At 54.9% G+C, this 25,751-nt stretch overlaps 1 protein-coding gene across 10 annotated transcripts in view; it reads right to left on the bottom strand.

Moving 5' to 3' along the window:
* MEGF11 (multiple EGF like domains 11) overlaps nt 1-25,751 on the bottom strand; it is a 197,641-nt gene that overhangs the window by 14,439 nt on the left and 157,451 nt on the right. For 9 of the 10 annotated variants that reach the window (XM_036495480.2, XM_004577961.4, XM_058665651.1 and 6 more), the window contains exons 10-19: nt 18,051-18,171; nt 17,557-17,720; nt 16,508-16,610; nt 11,181-11,327; nt 10,467-10,601; nt 5,244-5,372; nt 4,206-4,334; nt 3,570-3,698; nt 2,302-2,430; nt 847-1,083 (exon numbers count right to left, since the gene is read on the bottom strand). In XM_036495480.2, the coding sequence (XP_036351373.2) occupies nt 847-1,083; nt 2,302-2,430; nt 3,570-3,698; nt 4,206-4,334; nt 5,244-5,372; nt 10,467-10,601; nt 11,181-11,327; nt 16,508-16,610; nt 17,557-17,720; nt 18,051-18,171 (1,423 nt within the window). The remainder of the gene's footprint in view (nt 1-846; nt 1,084-2,301; nt 2,431-3,569; nt 3,699-4,205; nt 4,335-5,243; nt 5,373-10,466; nt 10,602-11,180; nt 11,328-16,507; nt 16,611-17,556; nt 17,721-18,050; nt 18,172-25,751) is intronic. The other variant, XM_058665650.1, reaches the window with a different exon arrangement.

Raw genomic sequence — 25,751 nt, 5'->3', positions numbered from 1 at the left:
ATGGCCACTTTAGAAAGTTCATGGGGGAATAGAAGTGAAAGTGTTTTTGGTGAGTAACAGTTTTGAAACCCCTGGGTAGTTTTGACATTGTATGCAATGCCCATGAACTTTCTGAAGTTTCCTCACGTAGTAGGTGCCACTGGGCAGGAATGGCCTGGAATGTTTGGGATTTTCTGAGCCATGTGGAGAGAGCCACCATCTGTGCTCACCCGGACAAACCCCCAAGCCCCATGGCCCAGGGATGTGGGCAATTTCAAAGTATCCTGGTCTTCATTCAGCAAAAGTGGAAAATCATATTTCCAAGGCAATAGCCTAGGGTTCAGGGGGCAAGGAAGCAGCCCACTCCCATCCTGCTCAAACTCCTGGAGAACATTTATTGCAGTTGCTTCCACATTTGTGGACAGCCTGGGCTCTGACACAACTGCTAGAGGGTCTTTCAAAGCCCTTCTCACTCAGGGTACCAGGAGAGGAGCAGAAATGGACAGAACCCAGGCAGTAGCTGCCCCAGGTGCACAGGGGTTGGGCTGCAAAGTTGGGTCTCCTGGTAGCAGGAGTCAGTGCTTCATGTGGATTCTCCCATGACTGCAGCCTGGTGAGGCGGATGGGGCACTCCTGGGAATTGGGAGGCAGCTCTGAACTTCAACTCTAAGCTGGGGTACTTAAGAACCAGCACCCTCTGGGAGTCCCATACACCTGTCCCTCATCCCTAACCCCTGCCCCCCACTCCAGCCGTCAGTCCTGTTCCAGCCGTCTGTCCTGCAGGTGCAACCACCTGCCTTCAGCAAAAAACCTGGTGGCCCCAAGGCTACTATGTGGCATAGAGGGAGGCAGGAGTATGGCCCTTACCTGAGAGGGAGTAGTTGGTGCTGGTCACCCTCATGGCGGGTGTATAGGAGACGCGGGGAGCCAGGTCTCGGCCCTTCTCTTTCTGCCGCCACCGGCGCCAGGCGAACAAGCCCAGCAGCACCACAATGAGAAACAACAAGAGGATGATGCCAGTGACGGCGCCCACCGAATGCCGCTCTGCTCCCAGCGCTGGGCTGATCTTGGTGTAGGGGTTCAGCTCCTCCATCATGAGGGCAGCTGCAGGAAGGGGAGGTGCTCAGCCTGGCTGGCCTGCCACCCCCCAGCCAGAGCCCCTGGACCCTGCCTCCCACTCCTTTGCCTGCTAAGGCCAGGACACCTGGCTCCCAGCCTGCACCTATTCTTCAGTCACTGTGTGATCCCAGCCCTCACTGTGCCTTGGTTTCTTCAGTTGCCTGAAAGGGGGTTGGTGGGGGAGGGCTGAGCCCTAGACTCATGACCCAGGACACATGTGGTTGGAGATAAACAATCATAACATGCTTTGTTATTTTATGCTGTTCTAAAACTGGGTTAGATATTGACTCCCCTGGGTTAGCTATTAACCCCCCTGCCACACTATGGAAGGAAGGACTTGTTGATTAATTCCCTTTCACATATAACAAGATGAAGTCACCAAAAGGTTGCCTGCCCACCTGAGATCCCACAGCCAGCAGTTAGTTGGCAGAGTCGGGGAAAACTGACCCTATTCCCCACCACGTGCTGCTCACCAGCCCTGTGACCCGAGGTCTCCAGTTTGCTCCTTTGTAGCATAGCAACCATAACCCCACCAAGTGATGGACTGGCGGCAACAGCTGAGGGCTGTGCAGCCCAGGACTGGCAGCCTGCCTTGGTGTTGGCCACTGGCTGGACAGCCGGCCAGCATCTGCAGGAAACAAGCATGCTGCGTCATCATTCCCAGCACAGGACCATGAGTCTCGACTCCTTTTCTGCCCCTAGGATAGATGGTTGAGCCTGCTCTCATGTCTTGCTCTCCTAAAGCCAACCTCAGTGTGCCTTACCTGCTGCAGGACTTGACTATGTCCCCAAAACCCCCATTTGTATGCCAAGTCCTTGTCTCAACTGGATCCCCACCAATGCACGAAGGTGGGCAGAAGCCAAGGTTGAACCCCTTTGGAAACCTTGTGTCATGGGGGAAGAGGAAATAACAGGCCCAGCCAAAGGAAGTGACCCACCCAAGGGCACCCAGCAGGTAATGGCAGAAGTAGAACTTGGCAGATGTCCACCTTGTGGTTCCCCTTGTGTGACTCATGGGGAAGTCCCGACAAAGCCTGCCTACTACATCTCCCTCCTGCACTTGGAGCCTCTAACCAGCTCCACTCTTGTTCCAAATACGAGCGAGATAAGTGTCCTTTAACCCCAGCTGTCCCAGATGGGCTCTCCTAGGGCCTCTTGTCACAGCCGCCCCCTGCCCAGGCAGCTCTGCCACCTGTGTATTACCTTGGTCACACCTGATGCCTTTGAAGCCGGGGGTGCAATAACAGGTGCCGGTGACGTGGTCACAAGTGGCGTTGTTCATGCACTCACATAGTTGCTGACACCCATAGCCAAAGCTTCCTGGTGCACATCCTGTGTGGCATGAAGAGTGAGACAGACACACTTTGCTCCTTTAGTTCCATGAACTAAATGCTTTAATCCTGCTTCCCACTGGACTTAGGGCTTCTTGCCTTGTAGCTGCTGTTGAGTGTTAATCACTGGTGGATGGAGTGGAGGGCCATGGAAGAAAAGCAGCAAGTGCTACTACCCCTTATGCAATGCAGAATGCAGCATTTTCCACATGCCTAGCACTGAACTGTGGGCCAAAAGTCAGGCTGGCATTGTGGCACAGTGGGTTAAGCTACAGCCTGCTATGCCAGCATCCCACATACAAGCCAGTTTGAGTCCCTAGCTAGTCTGCTTCCAATCCAGCTCCCTGTTAATGAACCTGGGAAAGAGGCCCAGGTGCTTGAGGCCTGCCACACGATGTGGGAGTACTGAATACAGCTACTGGGTTTGGCCTGGCCTGGCCCAGTCCTGGCTGTTGGAGCCTTTTGCAGGGAGTTGAAACAGTGGATGAAAGGCCCTCGTCTCCCCTCTAACTGCCTTTCAAATAAATGAATCTTTTGAAAATATATAGAATAGGGGCCCGGCGGCATGGCCTAGTGGCTAAAGTCCTCGCCTTGAAAGCCCTGGGATCCCATGTGGGCACCGGTTCTAATCCCGGCAGCTGCACTTCCTATCCAGCTCCCTGCTTGTGGCCTGGGAAAGCAGTCGAGGACGGCCCAAGGCTTTGGGACCCTGCACCCGTGTGGGAGACCCGGAAGAGGTTCCTGGTTCCTGGCTTCAGATTGGCGCGCACCGGCCCGTTGCGGCTCACTTGGGGAGTGAATCATTGGATGGAAGATCTTCCTCTCTGTCTCTCCTCCTCTCTGTATATCTGGCTGTAATAAAATGAATAAATCTTTTAAAAAAAAGTATATATAGAATAAGCATCATCCTGCTTCCTCATCTCCACTCAGGCCTCTGCTCTGCCTTCCATAACACCATCCCCATGCCAACCAGAAGACATCTTCAAAGAGCACAGACATTATCTTTGGGAGTCAACCCAGAGTCAAGGGCGCCAGAGTCTCATGGCCCTGAGTGAGTTATCTTGAAGGGGTCAGTTCCCCCAGCCCGGGAGGCTGAGGCCAGGCCCCCACACCAGGGGGTCAGGGGCCGGGGCAGCTTACTTTGCTCACAGTGTTGCCCGGCGAAGCCTGTACGGCAGGTGCACTTGCCGCTGATGTGGTCGCAGCTGGCGCCATTCTGACACTGGCACACGCGCCCACAGTCCTTCCCGAAAAACGCTGCTGGGCACCCTGGAGAAACAAACTCCAGTCACCTCCAGGTAAAGGACTTGCCACAAGGTGGGACTTGCCACAGGGTGTGGCTGGGACCTGACCTGTCCTCTTTCACCATCTCCTGCGGAGGGGTTGAAGACTCATGAAACCCTGCGCCAGGGCTGGCTCTGGACTCCTGCTGTAGTGGGATAGTGTCGGGGACAAGAGGGGAAGGTCTTTACAACAAAAGTTGCTTGGGAACTGGGGGCAGGAGCAAGTCTGTGTGAGCAGAGGCTCCCCCCAGGCTCCACTGACAGAGTGGGGTCTGGTCTCAGTGATTGCTATGTACTTCATAGCGCTGACCTTCCAAGACTTTGGGCCTGTCACCCCGAGTCCAGTCTCCTCCAAGAGCTCCCCAGTCCTAGGGTGGTTGGTCCTGGCTTCCTCTCTTCCTCACTCTGTGGCAGGCTTGGGCAATGCCCACAGCGGCCAGTAGGCTGCAGCATGGGATTCGGAGTGGCAGGGAGGCCAGGAGGCGGGGCTTACGCTGTGTGCAGAAGAGTCCGGTCCAGCCTGGGGTGCAGTGGCAGGCTCCATCCTCGGCACTGCAGCTAGCCCCGTTGTGGCAGCTGCAGGTGTGGAAGCAGGCAGGGCCCCAGAATCCGGGTGGGCAAGCTGGGCCGTAGGCAGGGGGTGAGGTCAAGGCAGAGAAGGGCCGGCAGAAAGGGTGACACATGACAACCAAGATGCCAGAGGGACCCCTGGTGACATAGTTCCCAGGCCTCCCCACACTTCCAGGGTTTGTGGAAGTCCAGGACTCCACCCACTGTCGACTTTGGCCTGACAGCTCCTGCAGCCAGGGGACTGATGGGGAGCACGCGGGTGAGCTTTGTGGTTGATGAGGTGGATGCTGCATATTCTAACTTCCCCATGAGAACGGGGACTATCCCACGGCAAGGGTTTCTGCTCCTACTGGTGAGCCTCCCAAGGGTGGAACACGTGTCTTCCCCCATGAGAATGGAAATTCCCTCAGACCATGACGTCTAACTGGGACCTCTAGGGCTCTGGCTGACCTGATCTCACCCACCAATTTTGAAACTGGGGTCTCTACCCTTAGATGAGGCTCTCCTGGGAAGGGGCTGGTGTCTTTGCATCAGATCAGGTGCATCTTACGGGAGCAGCCCCTCCAAGGCCCTGCCTAGGCTTGGGATGCCCAGGACACCCTAGCAGCCACCTAGAGGGGCCCTGCACCCCTGCTGGGGTGAACATCCTGGCCTCACTTAGCTTCCACACTCCCTAACTCCATCCCACCAGTTCCTGCACGCTACTCCAGGTGCTAATGGAGTATTGATTCTCAGAATAGCATTAATAGCACAGTTTGTAGTATCAATACCTTTAATACCAGCAGGTAATACCGCTGATCAATCCTGATAATTCACCATGTTAGCTATAGAGTAAGTCTAATCTGTAGAAGCTTTTGGGCATGGAAGGAGAGGTACCAGGGCATCAAGGTTTGGGGGCAAGAAAGGGAGATTTTCAGGGCCTGACCTGGGTCAGGGCATTTTACGGGTGATGGCCGCTTACCCTGGGAGCAGTCCTTGCCGATCCACCCGGGGAAGCACTGGCAGGAACCGTCAATGGGGCTGCAGGTCCCGTTGTTGGCACAGGAGCACAGCTGGGCACAGTCCTGCCCAAAGCGCCCTCCGGCACACACTGCGGGTACAGGGGCAATGCAGCCTAGCACCCACGGCTATGCCCACACAAACCACCCATTCAGCTTATCCATTATCTCTCTCCATTGGTACATAACAAGTTGGCCCTCTCAAGGCCACTGTGGCCTTCTTTTGGAGGCTCTGTTGAGACCATTTTCAAGAGGGCATAGATTGAGGTCTACAGAGGTGGCATCCCTTGGCTTGAGTCCTACAGGCCTAAGGCTGGGCATCCTCCCTTGTACTCTCAGCCCAGGGTTCCCTGTTCTGCGCCACAGCGCCCCCTGCTGTCCACTTGGGACAGCCTCATGCAGCCTGCAGCTGGATGGGGCATGGCAGGGCAGTCTGTGAGCTGGTCTGCTCAGCACCCCTCCCGGCTTCCTCCAGGCCCTGTCCTCCAGCTGAGCATCTGGCTTACACTTTGAGCCACTTGCTAGAGGTGGCTTACACACCCTCCTGGGCTGCTTTCCTCAGCCAGGCTGTAAAACTTTCTGGATCAAGTCTTCCCTGAGTACCTGTCTCGTTCCCCTGGGAACTCACCCTCCACCTGCTTCCTGTGGTTTACATTGCCTAAAGCACAGCTCTCTGGACTCCCGTGGTTTCAGCGACACCCCCCCTCCCAGATACAAGTCACTGTTCTCTAAATGCATCCTATGCCGTCATGGCACCTGCTCCAGAAACCCCACCTTGCCCCCAAGACTCATCTGAAGTGCCACCCCCACCATGGTCTCACTGCAGGCCTGCTTGTTGTCATGGTGTTCATTCGTCCTTCATCCCTAGAAGTGGAATCTCAAGTACTAGCTAGGCTCAGCATCCCCTGAAATGATTACTTCATTCCTTGGGCTCCTGTTCAGCTAGGGGTGGTCCCGGGACTAGCTTCTGGCCAAAGGTAAGTGGAAATGCGTCTTTATTTTGCTTCTCTTCCTTGTGCATGCTGGACAGGAATTATGGACAAGATGGCTGGAGCCCTGGCAGCCATTTTTCATCAGAGGTGTAAGCCATGTGCTCAGGTTAGCAGAGAAATCTAGGAGGAGCTGGGGTCCTGCCATCTTTGCAGGTACCCTAACATTCTCACATCTAGGTCTCTTTATGTGCGTGTGTGTGTGTGTGTGTGGACATCAAGGCCTATCATTTTCAAGCCAGTTATTTTTGAAAAATGTAACCTCATCACTGACTTTCATCATTGCAGATTTCTCTGTTCTAGGTGGTGGTGTCCCTATTGAACCAGTCTCTATCCTGGTCTCCTGGTCCTGTGACCTCTGAGCCTGTTTCAGGTCAGGCCTGCCCAGGTCTATGTCCCCACAGCACCTGGCACAGTGACTGAAGGCGGGAAAACAAACTGGCCACACCTTTCTCCCAACTTGTCTCCTAAGTTTTGCTTTCCCCCTTTGAATGAGGCTTTTCGAGGACAGGGAACATGGGGCTCCAGCTTTTGTTGTGTTTGAGCCAAACAGTGGCGGGTCCACAATGAACACTGAGGGAATGTGAGTGTTCGAGAACGGCCCAAATTGGCCTTGAGAGCAGCGACCTCCAGGGGGCGCTCCAGTTCCTGCCAGCACATCTTCAGGAAGGCAGCATGGGTCCCTCCTGGGGGGGTTGGGTAGGGAGGTGTGGGGTGGGTGGGAAGTGTGGGGTGGGTGGGGGTGTGTGTGTGGGGTGGGTGGGAAGTGTGGGGTGGGGTGTGTGTGGGGTGTGTGTGTGTGTGTGTGTGTGTGTGTGTGTGTGTAGGCTTCAGTAGGCTGAGCCACACAGAGAGCCTCATGGGAAGGTGTTGCTCCTTGAAGAGAAGTAGCTTCCCCATGTCTCAGTCCTCAGGCCTAGAGCTGACTGTCTTTCTTTACCCCACACTGCCTCATGGGGTCAGCCCTTCCCAACCTGACCCCAGGGTCTGAGTCCACCCCGGGCCTCTCCTGAATCAGGAAAGGAGACCAGTAACAAGGGCCACATGGTAGACCCGACTCCCAATTCCAGAGCCTGGGGCTAGGGTTTCTTCTGTAGTTAACTAACACAGGGGAGGGTCCTTGAGAAAGTTCATAGAAAAATGAATGAAATGTGATGCAAAACAACAAAAACCAAAACCAAAAAACAAAAAACACAAAAACACCTACCAAACTTTGAAATTCATGCATAGTTCTGTTCATTATACACAGTTGTCATGAATGAAGCATTTTTGTTTACTTAGTTGAAAGGCTCTGGGTAGAGAGAAAAATTTTCCATCTACTGGTTCATTCCCCCAAATGCCGATAGCAGCCAGGCCAAACCCAGAACCCTAGAAGTCCATCTGGGTCTCCCACATGAGTGGCAGGGCCCCAAGTGCTTGGGCTGTCACTGTAGCCTCCCAGGGCGCACGTGAACAGGGGCAGGGTGGAGGCGGCGGGGACCGGACTACTGCCCCAACCCCCACCCATCCCTCTCAAATTCTGTGAAGACCCCTCATATGCATGAATTTCAAGATGTTTCACACCAAAATAAATGCATCTTTTAATTCCTTTTCCACACACTATTTTTGCATGGATATAGTATTCCTATGCCCAGGCCGTGTTCACAAACATTAGTTCCCCTCCCCCTCCAACACTTTCATTCCTGGACATTCCTGTTATTGCTTCCTATTAACAATATGCACGAGGCCGCTCAGGCAGCAAGAGGCTATGAAACCTTTCCTAGGGGACACAGCTAGCACCGTTCTCCCACTTCCTGTTTAAGTTCACCTTTGAACAAATCCATCACAGTTCTGGCTATTTTCCCATCTTGAAAATGGAGGACAGTCCTCACCCCTCAACACTGGGCCACGGCTGACAGCCTGGCTGACTCAGGGATCCCCCTGCCTTCTACTGCCAAGTGACGACTTCCAAGACAGGGCCACAGCAGAAGGATGGCACACCTCTCACCTGTTGGCAGCCCAGGTTTCACCCTCGGCTTCCCAGAAAGCAATTTGCTCTCACCCAGCCTGTTCCAGCTGTCCCATGGCCGGCAGGTGCTGGATTGTGGAACCTTCCTGCAGTCCCATCCCTAGGGGTGAGGGGTGAGGGGAAGCTACCACGAGCTGCCCCCACTGCTCCCCACCATAGCCTTCTCCCCGAAGTCTCCACCCACTCACAGGGCTGATGGAGCCACCCCAGAGCTGCTCCCGCTGTCTGTCTGGCACATGTCCTGGCCTGCTTCTCCCTCTGAGTCAGGTGGAGTGGGGAGAGCAGGGCAGGCACCATGGCAAGCCAGCATCTGGTGATATTTCATCTACGCTCAAGGAGCCCGCGCGAGTAGCGTCCGTAATTTGTAACTCGCTGGAGAGCCAGCCATTAGAAAGTGTCAGCTCCATTTTTTACAAGGTTTGAGACTTAACCAGGGCAGTCGCCATGAATAGCAAACCCCATTAGAGCTGTAGGTGGAAAATAGTCATTAGGCCAGTGGGATAAATCAGGCCATGCAGGAGCTAAGTGTTCCTCCTCCCCTGGCTGCCCAGGGGCTAACGTAGACCTGGCCTACCAGTTGGTACTGGTGTCCGAGTCTCCTGTGTTTCCTAAGTAAACCTTGGTATGCCACCTCATGATAGAGTTATCAGGCCTAACACGATGGCTCAATGGCTAAATCCTCACCTTGCAAGTGCCAGGGTCCCATATGAGCACCAGTTCATATCCCAGCTACTTAACTTCCCAACCAGCTCCCTGCTTGCAGTCTGGGTAAGCGGCACAGGATGGCCCAAAATTTTGGAACTCTGCACCTGTGCGGGAAGGCAAAAGCAAGCTCCTGACTCCTGGCTTGGGATCAGTTCAGCTCTGGTCATTGTGGCCATTTAGGGAACGAACCAGTGGGTGGAAAATCTGCCTCTCCTTCTCTGTGTAAATCTGCCTTTCAAGTAAAATTAAAAAAAAATTTTTTTTTAATGGAGTTGTCCTGGGAGGGCTGCGAACAAATCAAACTGTCACATGTATTTCTCTGGGATCCCAACTTCCTGTGACGCATACCTGCTGACGGCCCCAGGGACTTAAAGAAGTGTCCTGGGTCAGCCGAGACTATGCATCCAAACAATGGGTACTCCGTCTGCCCCAGGAGGTAGTGAGCTCTCTGGTAGTGGAGTGATTCAAGTGGGAGCTCAGACAAAATTCCTGCACAGATGATCCTGAAAATGCTTTTAGCCATGATGATTTAAGATCCCTTGACCCTCTGGTGGGTCAGAGTGCAAATTCTGTAACCTGTGAACAAGGCTTGCCCTGAGGGCCCCCCACACCCTTGTCCCCTCTCTTGTGAGCCCCTCCTGCGGCCGCTCCTGTTCCCAAATAGCCCACGTCTCCATGCCTTGCCCAACCTACTTCCTCTACCCAGAATGCCTGCCTTTCTCCTCCACCTTGCAGGTGGACATCGCCCTGCCAAAGCCCAGCAGCCTGCACAGATGCTGCCCACCCACGCCGTGTTGGCCTCAGTAAGTCAGGGCCATGCCAAGCCAAGAGGGATGCGCGCTGGAGCAGCACCTGCCTTCACTCACGTGAATGACCTTGAACCACTACTACTTTGAAATCAGACACTGGAGAAAAAAAAAAAACATAACTGTGAGAAAGCTTCCAACATGACAGACCGAGGAGGCTTTGGTCCTCAGAGGGCTGGGACAGTTACCCACCCAGTCACCTCTCAGCACCTTGCTGCTGGCAGTGGCTGCCTACGGCTATGTTAAGGATTCTGAGCTGCAGCCAGGGTTTGTGAGGTTGGCCTGTATGGGAGAGGAAGCGGGTCGGTCAGCTGCGATCTCCAGACAAGGCCAACACAGCCCCTGTCCCCGGATCCCGGGCACTCGGCGCAAGCTGTCAGTACCCCTTGTGCTGCGGATCTCTCCTGGGCTGGTCGCTTGTTACAAAATCCCTTCTGCGAGGGCTTTGGAGTCCGACCTGGTGCCTGCCGCTCATCGTAAGCCCACAGCCTCTCTGAGCTTATACCTCCTCCTACTCACCAAATGGCTGTTTCACGCCACCTTGTGTGTGCTTAGAAAAATAAGTCCTTTGAGGTGGCCGCTGTCTCCCAAGCTTGCTCTTCCTGCCACTTCCTCCAACTCCGGGGCCCCTCACCTCCCTGCCCACACCACCAGTTGCAGTCCTACTGGTGATGGTACCTTGGTTGCAGAGGGTTCCGGAGAAGCCTGGAAGACATTCACAGACACCATTCACATGGTGGCAGGGCCCACTGCTGTGCACACAGAGGGGGCATGGCTGGGCACAGCCATGACCGTAGAACCCCGGTGGGCAGACTGAAAGCCGGAAAAGAGAGAGGGTGGTTAGTGCCCAGAACTCCCAAGCTGGCCTGGCCACCCCTTGTGTGCCACACACACTGTATAGAACATGTGTGGCAGGGCAAGTTAAAATGTTGCTGGGACTCCTGCATCTCCTAGCAAGGTACCTGGATTCAAGTCCCAGCCCCTCCACTTCTGATCCAGCTACCTGCTAACAATGTACACTCTAGGGGGGCGTACAGGTGTTGGCTCAAGCACCTGCGTCCTTGCCACCCACATGGAAGTCCAAGATTAAATTCCAAGCTCATGTCTTTGGCCTGCCTGGCCCTGGCCACTGCGGGCGTTTGCGCAGCAGAGGAGCTGGAGTCACATGCTGGTCCGTCCTGCAGAGGAGTGGGCTGGGCCCTGAGCTGGGAGACAGAAGCAGCAGTGCGAGCACAAACAGAGCTGGAGGGTGGGGGTGAGGTTGTGGGGGTTAGGAGGTGGGGGCTGACTCCAGGGGCCCAAACATCTCTGGCTGCAGGCCTGGGGACAGCTGGGAAGGACAGGCTGTCTGAATCCTCACTGTGGCATGGGGAGTTGGGGGAAGGGACTTACTTCTCTGGCATAAGGGTCCTCGGAAACCAGGGGCACACTCGCAGCTCCCGTCCTCTGGAGAGCAGGAGCCGCCGTTCTCACAGCTGCAGGAGACCGAGCAGTTGGGGCCCCAGCGCCCAGGTGGGCAGGTGCTGTCACAGCGGATACCTGGGGGCCAGGGCAGAGGGAGATGGAGCGAGGGGCACAGTGCAGGAGGTGGTGGCAGAAGCAAGCACAGCATAGGGAACGTAGAAGGAGAGGAGGGCTGGACCAAAAGGGAGCTCCTCTAAGCAGCAACTTAGAGATTGGAGGGGGGGTGATCCCTAACAGGCCAAGGACACTGAGGCTGACATGCAGCAGGCGGGTGGAATGGGCAAGCTCAGGAGACCAGCTTGGCTTTGGAAGGTATCAGCGGCTCAGGGAGGAACAGAGTTAGTTGGGAAAAAAATCCTGTCTGCCTTGTTAGGAGGACAGGGATTGTGAGAGAGGGAGGGAGGCCGACACTCAGCCACTGTGAACTGAGCGGCCCAGCCGTGGGAAGGGAGCAGAGGGACCAATTTAGAGGCAGCTGAGATCCTGCAAGCCCACTTGGGCCCCTGCCTGCAAGTGGGGAGGGAAGGGTAGGGGAAGGAGGGAACACAGGAGAGTCTCCTGTCTCCAGCCCCTCAGCCCCGCCCAGTGCCTGGCCCCTCTACATCCAATTGTGCAGCTGAGCAGAGCTTGGGGCGCCACCTTCTGGGAAGTGGTGCCTGGGTGGGTGGGCGGGGTTCTCCCCAGGGACTAGGAGACCTTGAAAGCCATATTTGCCAGGGTCTTCTCCTGTTTGGGGTCGCAGGTGCCTAAGGGATGATAGACACCTGGACAGGCATGGAGGATTGAGACAAGGGAGCCTGGGAGAAGCAGAAACCATGAAGCCATTCATAGTTCTGGATACATCTTCAAGGTGGCCCCCGTCTCCAAGCACAGCCACTCCTGGGTATCCTTGGGGAAGTAGGGCTTGTCCCTGGACTACCCTAAAGTCACATTTTTTGCATAAAAGGCCTAATAGCTGGGCCTGGCATGATGGTTCAGTGGCTAAATCCTCACCTTGTGAGATCCTGTATGGGCACTGGTTTGTGTCCCAGCTGTTCCACTGCCCATCCAACTCCTTGCTTATAGCCTGGAAAAGCAGTAGAGTTTGGCTGAAAGCCTTGAGACCCTGCACTCACGTGGGAGACCCAAAAGAAGCTCCCGGCTCCTGGTTTCAGGTTGACTCAGCTCTTGCCATTGCAGCCACTTGGGGAGTAAAGCAGTGAATGGATCTTTCTGTCTCACCTTCTCTGTGTAAATCTACCTTTCCAATTAAAAAAAATCTTTTATTTTTTTTTTAAAAAGGCCTAATAGCTGCATAATAAGTATTCCAAAAGTTCATGGAAAACATGTGCTATGAAAAAACTGTATGAATTTCATTTTTTTCCTTCTTGAACAGGCATTTGGCCCAATGGCTTAAATCGTCACTTGGGACGCTTTGCATCCCACACTGGAGTACCTGGTTACAATCAGTCCTGGCTTGCCCACCTCTGCCTCAGCTTCCTGCTAATGGCCACCCTGGGGCAAGTGACAGCTCAAGTACTTGGGGCCCTTGCACTCCTGGCTGAAGTTCCAGATTCCTGACTTTGACCTGGCACAACTTTTGCTGTTGCAGACATTTGGGGAGTGAAAAGGCAGAAGATCTTTGTCCCGTCTCCCCCTGGTCTTTCAAATACAATGAAAATAGTTTAGTAATAAAAAAAAAAAACCTCTGATCTTTTTTTTCCTCTTCTCTTTTGATGAACCTTCCAAAGCACTTTGTGCTCTTGCAAACTTTGAACCATTTCTGGATTACTTCTAATGCCTGATATGGCGCACATGCTATGCAAACAGCTGGTAGCCTGTGTTGCTTGGGGAATGCGATCAGGAAGAGAACCTGTGTGTGTTCACTGCAGATGCAAATGGGTGGTGCTTTCTACACGTATCTGTGTGAATCCGAGGATGCAGAACATATACCCAGAGCCCAGAGCCGCCTGCAGTGGCTGAAAGCCCAGGGACTCCGGCTGGGGGACACTGCTGTCCCCCTGGGGAGGTACACTGGACCGAGGGGAACTTTGCTGTTTTACAGGGTTTCTAATTCTGCCAAACACTCCCTGCTGCCAGCCCGAGATGGACGCATCACACACAGACACTGCCGTTTTCTAACTCCACACGGGGACGGCAAGCACAGGACATGCTGCCTGCAGACACACCGCTCAACGCCGGGCAGCTTATTGCTGCTGTGTCTCCCCCCTGTCGGCGGCTGTGAGAAATGGGATGGGCGTTTAGAGTGAGGAGTTTGAGATGCTGCTTGGGCTGCCCACGTCCCATACAACAGAGTCCAGCTCTGCTTCTGCTTTCTGCTTCCTGCTAGTGTAGACCCTGACGGGCAGCAATGATGGCTCAGTACTTAGTTTCCTGCGACCCACACAGGAGACCTGGATGGAGTTCAAAACTCCTGGCCACGCGCTGTGTGGGCACGTGGGGAGTGACCCAGCAAGTGAAGGCCTCTGCCTTGTCTGTGCCTGACTTGCAAATAAAACTAAAAAAACCAGAATCCTGCTCCTTGAACGTTACATCTTGTGAATTTAAAACCAGCTGAAGACAGGGACCCCAGGTGAGTGACACTTCTAACCCTGCATAACCCGGGCACTGTTTTTGGACAACATTGCCACGTTGCATAGCTGCTTCTCTGGGGTTTGGCACCTGGCAGATATTTGAGGGGAGGGACTACTATTTGATTTTACCATTGACTCTTTTTTTTTTAAAGATTTTTATTATTATTATTGGAAAGCCGGATATACAGAGAGGAGGAGAGACAGAGAGGAAGATCTTCCATCCAATGATTCACTCCCCAAGTGAGCCGCAACGGGCCGGTGCTGAGCCGATCCGAAGCCAGGAACCAGGAACCTCTTCCAGGTCTCCCACGCGGGTGCAGAGTCCCAAAGCTTTGGGCTGTCCTCGACTGCTTTCCCAGGCCACAAGCAGAGAGCTGGATGGGAAGTAGAGCTGCCGGGATTAGAACCGGCGCCCATATGGGATCCCGGGGCTTTCAAGGAGAGGACTTTAGCCACTAGGCCACGCCGCTGGGCCCTACCATTGACTCTTGAGTCAGACGCAGTCCTGGGCTCAGATAGCCACCTAATAAAGATTTGGGATTGGGCCTGGTGTGGTGGCCTAGCAGGTGAAGTCCTCACCTTGAACGCGCCAGGATCCCATATGGGTGCTGGTTCTAATCCTGGCAGCTCCACTCCAGCTCCCTGCTTGTGGCCTGGGAAGGCAGTCAAGGATGACCTGAAGCCTTGGGATCCTGCATCCACGTGGGAAACCCGGAAGAGGCTCCTGGCTTTGGATTGGCTCAGCTCCGGCCATTGCAGTCACTTGGGGAGTGAATCACTGGATTCAATGATTGGATTGAAGATCTTCCTGATTCTCTTCCTCTCTATATATCTGACTTTCCAATAAAAATAAATAAATCTTAAAAAAAAAGGTTTGGGATTCCTTGCCTCTATGGCACAACAGGTATAGCTACCATCTGCAGTGCCAGCATCCTACATGGGCACTGGTTCAAGTCCTGGATGCTCCACTTCTGATCCATATCCCTGCCAATGCACCTAGGAAAGCAATGAAAGCTTGGGCCCTTACACCCATGTGGTACAAAGACCTGGTGGAGCTCCTGGTACCTGGCTGTGTGTAGGAAAAGGTGAATATGCCTGAAGGCCAGTCAGCAATACACCTGTGGCTTATGGGAGAAAAGGACACACAAACAGCTTTGGCCAGACCCAAATCCACATTGAACCAAGTCATGAGCAGTGAGCCTGGGGCTGGGAGGACAGCCATCCTGGTGGGTGGGGACAGCTCGCCGAGTGGGAGGTCCAGGCTTGCAGCCTCCCTTCCACCTTCTGCACCATAAGCTTCAAGACTTCAATGGCTCCTTTGAAACATCTTCAGGACCTCCGTTGGGAAAATTAGCTTTAGAACAGCCAAGGCCTTGCCGACCAGTTGTCCATCAAAGACAGACTTTTGAAGCATCAGATAACATTAAAATCTAATCAGCTCACTTGAAATGAAGGCAGTGAAAAATGAACGAGGAGGGCTGTGGCCAGGGTGCTTGGCCTCATTCACCCCCCCAACAAATGCCCCCAACAGTTAGGGTTGGGCCAGACCAAAGCTGGGAACTTGGAGCTGCAGTCACATTTCCCACGTGGATGGTAAGAGCCTATTTGAACCCCCCAGCGTGCATGGCAGCAGGAAGTCAGATTGAAAGTAGAGGAGCCGGGGCCCCAACCAGGCATTCTAATGTGGGACATATGGATCCCAAACAGTGACTTAACCACCATGCTGTGAGGCCTGCTCCTGGCTCCGTATTCTTAACCACTTTATCTACATCTTGGGGTGTGACAGGTAGGGATGAGGGTGGAGGTTGGGAGGGCATGAGGCCTCCCTAGGACTGGTGGTCAAGTTCAGGAATGAATACCAAACAGTTCAAAACCAGAGTTCAGCGACAACTGTGCTGAGCACTGTGGAAGGAGAAGCAGAGGGCAACTTCAGAATAGGTATGGGGTAGCCGGTGTGGCTGGGTGGGTGGGGGCTGGCACAGCGAGAGCATTTTGCAGGAAAGGCAAGTTTTATGTTGAGCTCTGGTGCGGGAGAAAGGGGAGCGAGTGCAGCTGGTGTCCTGAGAAGCCCCTTCCAGTAGCCAGCTTGAGGGGTGTGGTGGAAGAGAGGGAGGGTGCCAGGGCCAGATCCCAGTGCCCCAGGGCTATTTTAGGAATCAGGGTTTTAGGTAAAATACATGGGAGGCCTCTGAGACCTTCTAAGTGGAGACTGCCTTGAAGGGCTCTGTGCACTGGTAAGTGTGTAGAGCCCCTGCATGCTGGCTAGCAGGGGAGGGGCTGAGACCAGCAGAGGCAGTGCCAGATGAGCAATGGGCTCTGTGGGCCAGGCGTGGCCATGGCATGGACAGAAGTCCACACACTCGCTTCTTGTCGGGCAAGTAGCCAGATGGGAGGGAGGAAGGATTGGGGCAGGGCTCTGGAGAAAGCTCCTGTCTTTCCCCAGGTACTCCACAGGCTGGTTGGCACCTTCCCCCAGCGTCTGCCAGGCTTTGTTTCTCACAGGTGTGTCTCCAGCCTCCAGAGTGGATGCTGTATGTGGCAATTCCTCACTACGTGTGTACTTGAACTGAGCTGGAGAACAGGGGTGGGGTGCAGAGAGGCAGGAAGCAAGAAGGCAGGTATAGGAGCAAGAGGAGGGGCGGACAGGAGCAGCTGGGCGCTAGCCGCAGTGCAGAAGGTCACCTGTCCATCCCGCCAGGCAGCAGCAGTGGCCGGTGATGGGGTCACAGCCGTCGGCATGGCTGCAGTCACAGCGCTCACTACAGTTCAGTCCAAACGTGCCATCCTGTGTGGACAATGAGAGACACATGAGCCAAGCTGGCCTCCCAGACATCTGTGTGCCTCCGCTGGACCTGGACGATAGAGCCACACCACAGCTCCACGAGGGACCCAGAGGGCCAGGAGGCCATTCGGAAGAATCGTGGGGCTGCATTAACAGGTGCATGTGGTTTGCATGGATGGAGGTGATGTTCCTAAACCTCCTTTGGAGCACTGAGGCTCAGAACGGACATGATTGTGAACCCAGACTATAAACATGAACTTTGCAGACTGCGATACACCACCCCAACCTGAGGGGTAACTGTGTATCCTTGTTACTAGGAGATGGTAACCCCTGTGGTTTGTGCACTTATTGGACAGCCAGAGCTTCCCACGCCTCATTTACTCTGAGTCCTCACAGCTAATCCACCAGTGCGCCCATTGAAAAGATGGGAAACAGGAGAGGGAAGTAAAGTGTAGACTGCAGGCAGCATGTGCCATGGGAATCCCGAGGCCACGGGCTCGCACACTGCTAGCAGCTGGCTTTGCTTTTCTGTACTCAAGACTGACATCCAGGATCATGGAGGGTTACCGACTTCATCCCCTCATCTCCAATCACAAAAGCTTGGGCTGTTGGAACGCAGAGGAAGCATGCACATGTGGTCCCGCCAAGGAATCGTGATGCTGGAGGATAGACCAGTGGGGGAATCTCCCACAGCAGTGTTGTGAAGTGCACCTGGGCTCAGGCCGGCATGCCAGAGGCCCACCAGTCATGCTTACTGGGAGCAGCCAAGGGGAAAGTCAGGCCACACTCTTGCCATTTGAGAAGTGAGCACCCAGAGTCCCAGGGTGGGCCAGGGGCTATGGGTAGGATAGGACTAGGACGGTGCCCTATCTCATAGTCCAGGCTGTCCCCTTTGGACACAGCACAGCAACCCCAGGGAAGGGCCTCCTACTTCCCACTCAGCACTCACCGGGCAGGGCAGTTCACAGGTGGCCCCCAGCCAGCCGGGGGTGCAGGAGCAGGAGCCGTCCACGGGGCTACAGGCGGCGCCATTGGCACAGGTACAGCTCTCATTGCAGTTCAGGCCCCACGTCCCACTGGGACATGGCAGGCTGCAGTCCGGGCCCTGCCAGCCTGTGGGGAGGAAGGGAATGGTGTGTCACATCTCCCTCCAGGCTCAGCTGCCTGCTGACCCTCCAGCTCCCAGCTCCCAGCCCCCAGCCCCCAGTTCGGCACACAGCACAAACCATGCCCCAAAAAGGGATGGCTCAGACACAACACAGCTCTTAGCAGAGCTGGGGCTGGAGCCTGGGCTCCCCTTGCCGCTCCACTCCCTCCTAACATTCCTGCTGCATCAGGTGCAGGTGGAGGAGTGCAGGAAGAGTACGTGGTTGGGTGGGGCGGGTTCAACCCCCACCTGAGCCTGCTCAGTGTGGGACGGGCTCAGGAGTCAGGGTACTTTACCTTCCTTGCAGGTGCAGGAGCCATCGACCGGGGAGCAGGTGCCACCGTTGTGACAGCTACAGATGGACGAGCAGTTGGGACCATAGGTACCTGCCGCACAGGGAACCATGCAGACTTCTCCCTGGAAAGGTGGCAGGCAGGTTTTGGGTCACAGGTCACCCCATGCTGGGGTGCGGGGATGGACAGAGTCGTAGCTGAGTGATGTCCACAGCCTGGGGCTATGTCACTTTCCATGGCCAGAGAGACCTTGCAGCCAATCACTAAGCACCTAGAGACGAGGAGGGCATCCAGGTGGGCCCACTCTAGCCAGCAGATGAGCCAGTCAGTAGGAGAGCAAGTGAGCCTGGGAAGTCCTCCACCAGCTGCATGGACTAACCCAGGAGGAGGGAGGCAGGGCTGGGAGCTGGGGAACTCAGCTGCTGCTCCTTGCTGCCATCAGCCCCTTTAACTGCCAGCCAGAAAATGGGCCCTGAAGTTACAGAAGCTGGATTCTGCCAACTAGCCCGAGTGAGCAGGAAACAGAAGGGGTCCTGGAGCCGCCAGCAAGGAGTGTGGATGGGAGACCTGTGTGCCTCAGCCCAGCCATGCCTGGTCTGGGCTTGGGACCCACGGAACTGCAGCTGGCTACTTGGAGAGAGATGGCTCAAGTAGTTGGGGCCCTGAGATCTAGACAGAGCTCCTGGCTCCAGACTGGTTCACCCCTGGCTGCTGTGGCTGCTTGCAAGGAGTAAACCCAATGGAAGGGAGATCTACCTTTCAAGGAAAATAAAAAGAATTACTTCTTAAGGTTTATAAATTAAGAAAAAAAAAAAAAGACACCCCCTTCCAGCCCTGTAACCTCCCAACGCTGGTTCCCTGGCAAACACACTCTCAGAGGACAGATATGAGCGAGGTTCTGGGAAGAGGGCAGGACGCAGGGTAAGCTGGGCTGGGAGACAGGTACCCAGTGCGCCTTGGCTGACCTGCCTGCCCATGCGGAGGGCAAGGGGTGCTCAGCCTTCACAGCCCATGGCTCCAGGTTGCCTGTGGGGGACCCAGCTGACTCCACTCAGTGCTGAGGGCAGCTTGCAGAAAGGGGAAAGGGGCTCAGCTGTGGGAGGACTGAGCTGGGGGAATGCTGGTGGTGCCTGCTCACTTATACTAGGGAAGTGGATGTGTCTTTAGCCCCTGTAAGCAGTTCAGGGCCTGAAGGTTGGCTGTACTCAGGTTGTCAGAGAAGCCTGGGCTGGGGTGGGACGGGGCAGTGCAGTGCAGGGCAGGCCCGGCAGGTGATGTGTGCCAGGATGCCCAGGGCAGACTGCAGGGAGCCATGAGGGAGGAGGAAATGGGAGGGGGCAGGAAAGAGGGAGTGTTTCAGAACCAGCGATGAACACCAGGGAAAGGCACTGGAGCTCTTGTCTCTGTTCCCCCAGGGCCTACCTTCCCCGCTCAGGGGCCACCCGAGGCTGTCTGCCCTGGCGCCTGTGCTCGCCTGAGGCTGAATTCCCACTGCCCCTCCGTGGGGCCCTCCACCCAGCTTCTCAGGTCTTGGGCCTAAGCTTCCCATGGGACTTTTTTTTTTTTTTTTTTAAAGATTTATTTAGGGGCTGGTATGTGGCTCTATAGGCTAATCCTCCACCTCTAGAGCCAGCATCTCATATGGGCTCTGGTTCTAGTCCCAGCTGTTCCTCTCCTGATCCAGCTTGCTAATTACAGATGCAAAAGCAGCTGAGAATGGCTCAAGTCCTTGGAACCCTGCACCCATGTGGCAGACCCAGAAGAAGCTCCTGACTCCTGGCTTTGGATCAGTTCAGCTCTGGCCATTGCAGTCATTTGGGGAGTGAACCAGTGGATGCAAGATCTTTCTCTCTCTCCTTCTCTATAAATTTACCTTCCAAATAAAAATAAGTAAATATTTGTTTATTTAATTTCTTTTTTAAATTTCAATTACCCATGGCTGCTGAAATCTGTCCCCAAATTTCTACACTAAAGTCCTTTTTGAGTGCCCAACTCTGCCCCCCATGGCTGAGCTTTCTCAAATAGAAAGATGCCACTGTCAGCCTGGATTCAAGGCCAATGACATACTGGCCAGGGGCAGTGTGGCTTGTGACCAGACAACCAGATCATGTGACCCTGCGAGGCAGCATCTTGTCCACCAACCATAACCTAGAAATTCTGCCAATCAGAGCTTCTGATCAGTGCACTCTAGCCTAGGGGAGCTTGTGGAGTTTCTGTAATGCTAACTAAAAGCAAAAACCGAACCAAAGCAAACCAAAAACTCAAAAATCTCATGGCAGGGTATATAGCATCTCGTCAAGGTTTGGCCAAGGGCGCAAAGCTGCTCCCCACAGCCCCCTGTGGCCATATGCTGTCTGGTCGGGAACTGCTGGCCATGTGGGTTCCTTTTGCTCTGTCTCCCCATGGGATCTTCATGCCTGGAAAAGGGTTGGGGAGGGCTGCCCTCTAAGACTCACAGCCACTGAGTGGGAAGATGGGACACCTGTTGTGCTATTGCCTGGCCTGGCCACACATCTATCTCAGTGTTGAGGCAAGAGCTAGAAAAATGGTCCCGCTGTTCTTGTTTCACAGGTGGGGAAACTGAAACCCAGATAGATATGGTATCTTGCGCATGAGCACACAGCCAGCATGGATATAAGATACCCGTTTCCTGGCCCGCTTCCAATCATGGCCCATGGGGCAGTCATTGGGTTCCCAATGTTACTGATCCTATTCCTGGTGCCCCTCACCCCTCACAGACATGCAGCAGGATATGCAGAGGAGCCGGCCACCTCCTCTCCACCTCTCTCAGCACCTGGTAGCAAAAGTCCAGGGGTCCTTCTGGCCTCATCTGTTCTCATCTCCCCTGCCCATACCATGTCCACCAGCGAGGCAGGTAACTGAGCTTCTCTGGCGGCCACCTCCTGGTCCCACAAGGGCCGGCACACAGCATCTCCCTGCTACGAATCCTTTCTCCCATCCAAAGGCTAATGGCAGACACACCACTGGCTCTTTGTAGCTTGAACTTGACTTGAAAGAGCACCTGATAGAAAGGCACCCTAGGAGCTAGTCCCACTGAGGGTATGCACATCTGTTCTCTGCTGTACCTCAGCCTCCCTGGAGACCCAGCACCCTGTGGGCAAGGACGCCTGTGCTCTGGAGACCCAGCACCCTGTGGGCAAGGACGCCTGTGCTCTATTACATTTGCTTCCCATGTTGTTAATGGAGCTTTCTCCCCCACCACCTGCTGCTCTGCCGTTTGACTCCATTCAGAAAAAGACTCCACAGTGGGGCACTGGTTTGCCAGACCATCAGTTTGCCTGGCAATTGGCCTTTTTTTTAAGTAATAAGAGGAACGGATCTGAGACAAGTCCCCCTCTCTCCCCAGTCCCTTCTATGGGGAACAGTGGATTCTGGATACAGACACAGGAGGGGGGCACCTGCCAGCCTGTGGGCGCTTGTTGAAAAGGACTGAGGAAGTGGCCTTGAACTGGAGGCAGGTGCAGGCAGAAAAAGGAGCTGGGCCCAGGTTGGGAGGAGGATGACACGCTGCCCCAGTGACTCAGCCTTGCTCAGCCATTCCACCTATACGTGTTTCCTGAGTATCTGTGGCGGGTCAAGTACCTGGGGTGCTGCTCACTGTCCCACCAGGCCTAACTACTGCTGTGCAGCCCCCATCTTCCTTCTCACGTCCACTCTCCACCCTCCAGAGCACGTGTCCCTGTGTCCTGCTGTCTTGGGGCACAGCCACCGCAGCACGGGGGAAAGCATCGTTCCTCAAGATTCTCCCCCCCCACCCCCACCCTCTGCCGCTGGATGGGTGCTTGCTTGAGGGGTAAAGGTCGGGCTGGTTTGACTCATTCTGGCATCCCTGGCTCCAACTTTCACAGAATACTGCCCAAGCCCTGGTGTGTTAGACACAGCACCAGCCTCAAGGGTGTGGGCACACAGGGTGAGGAATGGAGCTCATGGCTCGTCCCTGCTGCCTAGTGGCCAAGGTGGGTGGCCTGGGAGGGGCAGCAGCCCCTGTGATGGCAGACCATCTGCAGCCTTTAGGGGCCTCCTGCTTCCTACTCTCCTCTGTCATTCCTGGACCTCCAGGGCCATAGAGGGGGCGACTTTGGGCGCCCCATGTAGCGTCCATGCTACCAACATGCATGCAACGTGCTTTACTGAACGTGTACCAAGCTCTCTGTCAAGCATGATGCTAGCTCTGGGTGGCCACACTCCTTCCCCACCTCTCCCAGCTCCAAGGGGGTGAGGCGAGCATCTGCAGCCCAGATGGTGCCCAAATGGTGCCCAAACCCTGGCACCTGCCCCAGGCCTTCCCAACAACCTGACCCACCTGAGCTTCAGCTCAGCCCACAGGATGCACAGTTCATTCTGCAGAGGATGAAGTTGAAGCACAGCTAGGGGAAGGACTCAGCCAAGCTGAAGGGGTGACAGGTGGCAATGGAGCCAGGGTTGAATCCAGGTGGGATGCCCTGGATGAGCCTCTCCTCCATTCTGACCTCATTCAACTATCCTGAGGGGGACCTGAGTTCAAGATCTAGCCTGGGGCCTGGCGGCGTGACCTAGCGACTCAAGTTCTCACTTTAAACATGGGCACCGGTTCTAATCCTGGTAGCCCTGCTACCCATCCAGCTCCCTGCTTGTGGCCTGGGAAAGCAGTCAAGGACGGCCCAAAGCCTTGGGACCCTGCACCCGTGTGGGAGACCTGGAAGAGGTTCCAGGCTCCTGGCTTCAGATCGGCGTAGCTCCGGCCATTGCAGTCACTTGGGGAGTCAATCATTGGACGGAAAATCTTCCTCTCCTCCTCTATATATACATCTATCCTCTATATATACATCTATCCTCCTCTATATATACATCTGACTTTGCAATAAAAATAAATGAATCCTATAAAAAAAAAGCTCTAGCCTGATGTCAGCTTGGACAAGATGGGCACATGCATTGCCTTGAGCCAAGCTGCAAGCAGCCTGGCAGCGCCCCCCATGGGGGATGGTGGGGGCTCAGCATGGGAGCCATCAGCCATTGTCACCCCACTCTGGAATCCCTAGGTCAGTGGACAGAAGCCTCATTTGTGTCAAAGACTCGGACCAAAAAGGAAACGGGAAGCGCTGGAAATCTGATGCCTCGGTCCTGCCCCAGCTGCTGCTGCGACTATAGGACTATAGGGGGGGAAACTGCAGGCGCGGAGCCCAAGCCCAACTCCAGTAACGAGGGCACTGATAAGGACATCAGGAGCACAGCAGGATGGCGCGAGCAGGAACATCTATTTTTTAGAACACAGAAGTCAGCAGTTTCCCCTAATAAAGCCACAGCCCATGGGGTCCCACAGGAGGAGAGCCGTGCTCAGCTTTTGTGACATAAAACCAATTTTCCCTGCTTTGCTCTGTGGATTAATTGTCACCACGATTTAACTTCCTGGTGACGCCCCCACGGCCCCCACCAGCCTTCCCTGCCTCAGGGTATGGGATGGGGACACTAGGAGGGGTTGGCTTCAGTGGGGACGGCAAGCTCAGGAGCTGGAGGTGACTGTGGTATGAGTACTAGGTTGGGGGTTTTTGCCTGCATTCTGTCTCAGCTCTGTCATGGTTTGCCTTGTGACTCGGGACAAGCCACTGTCCCTCTCTGACCTCGGTACAGTTGAGGGTGTGTGCTAGGGACATCTGAGTGTCCTCCCAACCCTGCCCTTCCAAAGAGCAGACTCCACAGGATCAATTACAAACTGGGCACTCCTCCATGTGCCCAGAGACATGGAGGGGCTGGCATAATCAACTCATTTTACAGAGGGGTCCCCGGGTCTCAGAGAGGGATGACTGTTGCTGGGGTCACTCAGTCACTGAGTGAGCATCACGAACCTGCACCTGGGGTTGGCTGCCTTCCCTCTGACTTCCCAACACAGTCACATAAGGTACTGTGACCAACAGGTGCTGAGTGCTGGCTGGAGGGTGAGCTTTGTGCTGGAGCTGTGCTGTGTGACACTTCAGGAACTCCAGGCAAGGCTGCACAGCCAGGGATGAAAGCTGGGGTTTGGGTGCAGGAATGCATGTATGTGTGTGTACGCAGGTACATGTGTGTATGTGTAAGTGCATGTACACATGTGATTATACTCGGTCTGGATATGTGTACACATGTGGGGTGTGTGTGTGTGTGTGTGTGTGTACTCCTTTGGCTCCTTTTTATCATCTTGCACTCCCAGTGCTCCTTAGCTCACAGGTGCACAGCATCTCCAGGGTGACTTCCTTGTGCCCAGCCCAGCAGGCAGGACCATCATCTCCACCACTGTTAGGGAATTATGGCAGGGCTGCGGGTCAGGAAGCTGGTCACTGCACTTTGAGCAAATGGGTCACAGCTCTCAGTTGGATGAAGAATGAGACAGTCAGAAAGGAAAAGGCACTCCCACTGCACACAAGCCACCTGGCTGTGATGAGGTTCCAGCTGTATCCTCTCCCAGCTACACCTGCCCTCATGCCCTGGCTCCAGTTTGGGGGCAGCCCAGGAGACAGACATGAGTTTTGGTCAGCTTGGAGGAAGCTGTGGGAGGGCCGCTTCTTTCAAGGACATCAGTAACTTTGGAGGCAAATTCAATCAGGATTTTCCCACCTCTTGCCCGCCGCCTCCCCTGAGCCTAAGCAGCCCAGGCCTGTGCGCAGGCCACCGACAGCGTGGAGCAAAGAGAGAAAAATGCGGCCAGGAGTTTGCTCATTTGGGTGATGGAGCGCTGGCTCTGCTTGCCAGCATGCCTGGTTCAATAACGGCAGACAGGGCTTCAAAAAATTGCAGCATAAATAGATGAGCCCTTTAAGGTAATAGAAACGCTGTCAACCAGGGGAAAAATATGGGCCCTGAACCCCGCGGGTGGGGCTGGTGGCTCCTCTGTTTGCTCTAGCTCCTGAGTTCCTCCCCTCCACCTGCTTCCAGGCCCCTACTGTGACAATAGATGTCGGCCAGTCTGGCCACAGGGCCCCTTATCTCCCAGCCACCTGCTCTCCGCAGCATGGTGGGGGTGTCCAGGAGGCTGTGCAGCAATGGTGTGCATAGCCCTGGTGGTGACCTCACGGCAGGCAATGTGATGACAGCCATTAGTCCTGGAGCAGCCTAGCAAGTGCTGGCAGCCCGGGCCACCTAGGTGAGGCCTTAATTAAGGCAAGCAAAGCCATCCAGCACAGGTGCAAGAGGTGCTGGGAAACTGGCTCATCCCTGGGGTTGGACCATCTGTGTCCACGCTTGGGAAACCCAGGAGCTCCCTAAGCCCCCTCCAGGAACCCTGCACCTCCCAGCCACAAGGAAACTTCAACCAATGCAACTCCCTGCCCCTCACCCCTATGTGCACCCCAAACAGGGCTACATAGCCTCAGCAAGTGGGAATCCCTCAGGGTCAAGGACATCACTGGCTCTTTGCTGGATCCCGACTTCCTGGGCATTCCAGGGGCTTGACCTGCACTGATGGCTTCCATCAGCCACTGTGTTCACAAAACAAGGACACAGAGAGGTGTGGCTTCTTGTCTAAAGTCATTCAGCCTTCATAAGTAGCAAAGCCAGTGTCTGAAGACAGGGAATCTGGTGCCCCACCCCATTGCTTTAAAGAACCTCAACATGTGGGGTCGCAGAATGGCTGCTCCTGTCCCACCTGATTGGCTCAACTTCAGAGAAGCCAAGATGCAGAAGGAGTCAAGTCCCTTGTGGGCACAACTGTGCTTGTCTCCCTCTGAAGGCCAG

The sequence above is a fragment of the Ochotona princeps genome, chromosome 6, assembly GCF_030435755.1.
Source record: "Ochotona princeps isolate mOchPri1 chromosome 6, mOchPri1.hap1, whole genome shotgun sequence".
Classification (NCBI taxonomy): Eukaryota; Metazoa; Chordata; class Mammalia; order Lagomorpha; family Ochotonidae; genus Ochotona; species Ochotona princeps.
The sequence above is the reverse complement of the archived record's forward strand: the minus strand, read 5'-3'. Positions and strand labels throughout refer to the sequence as shown.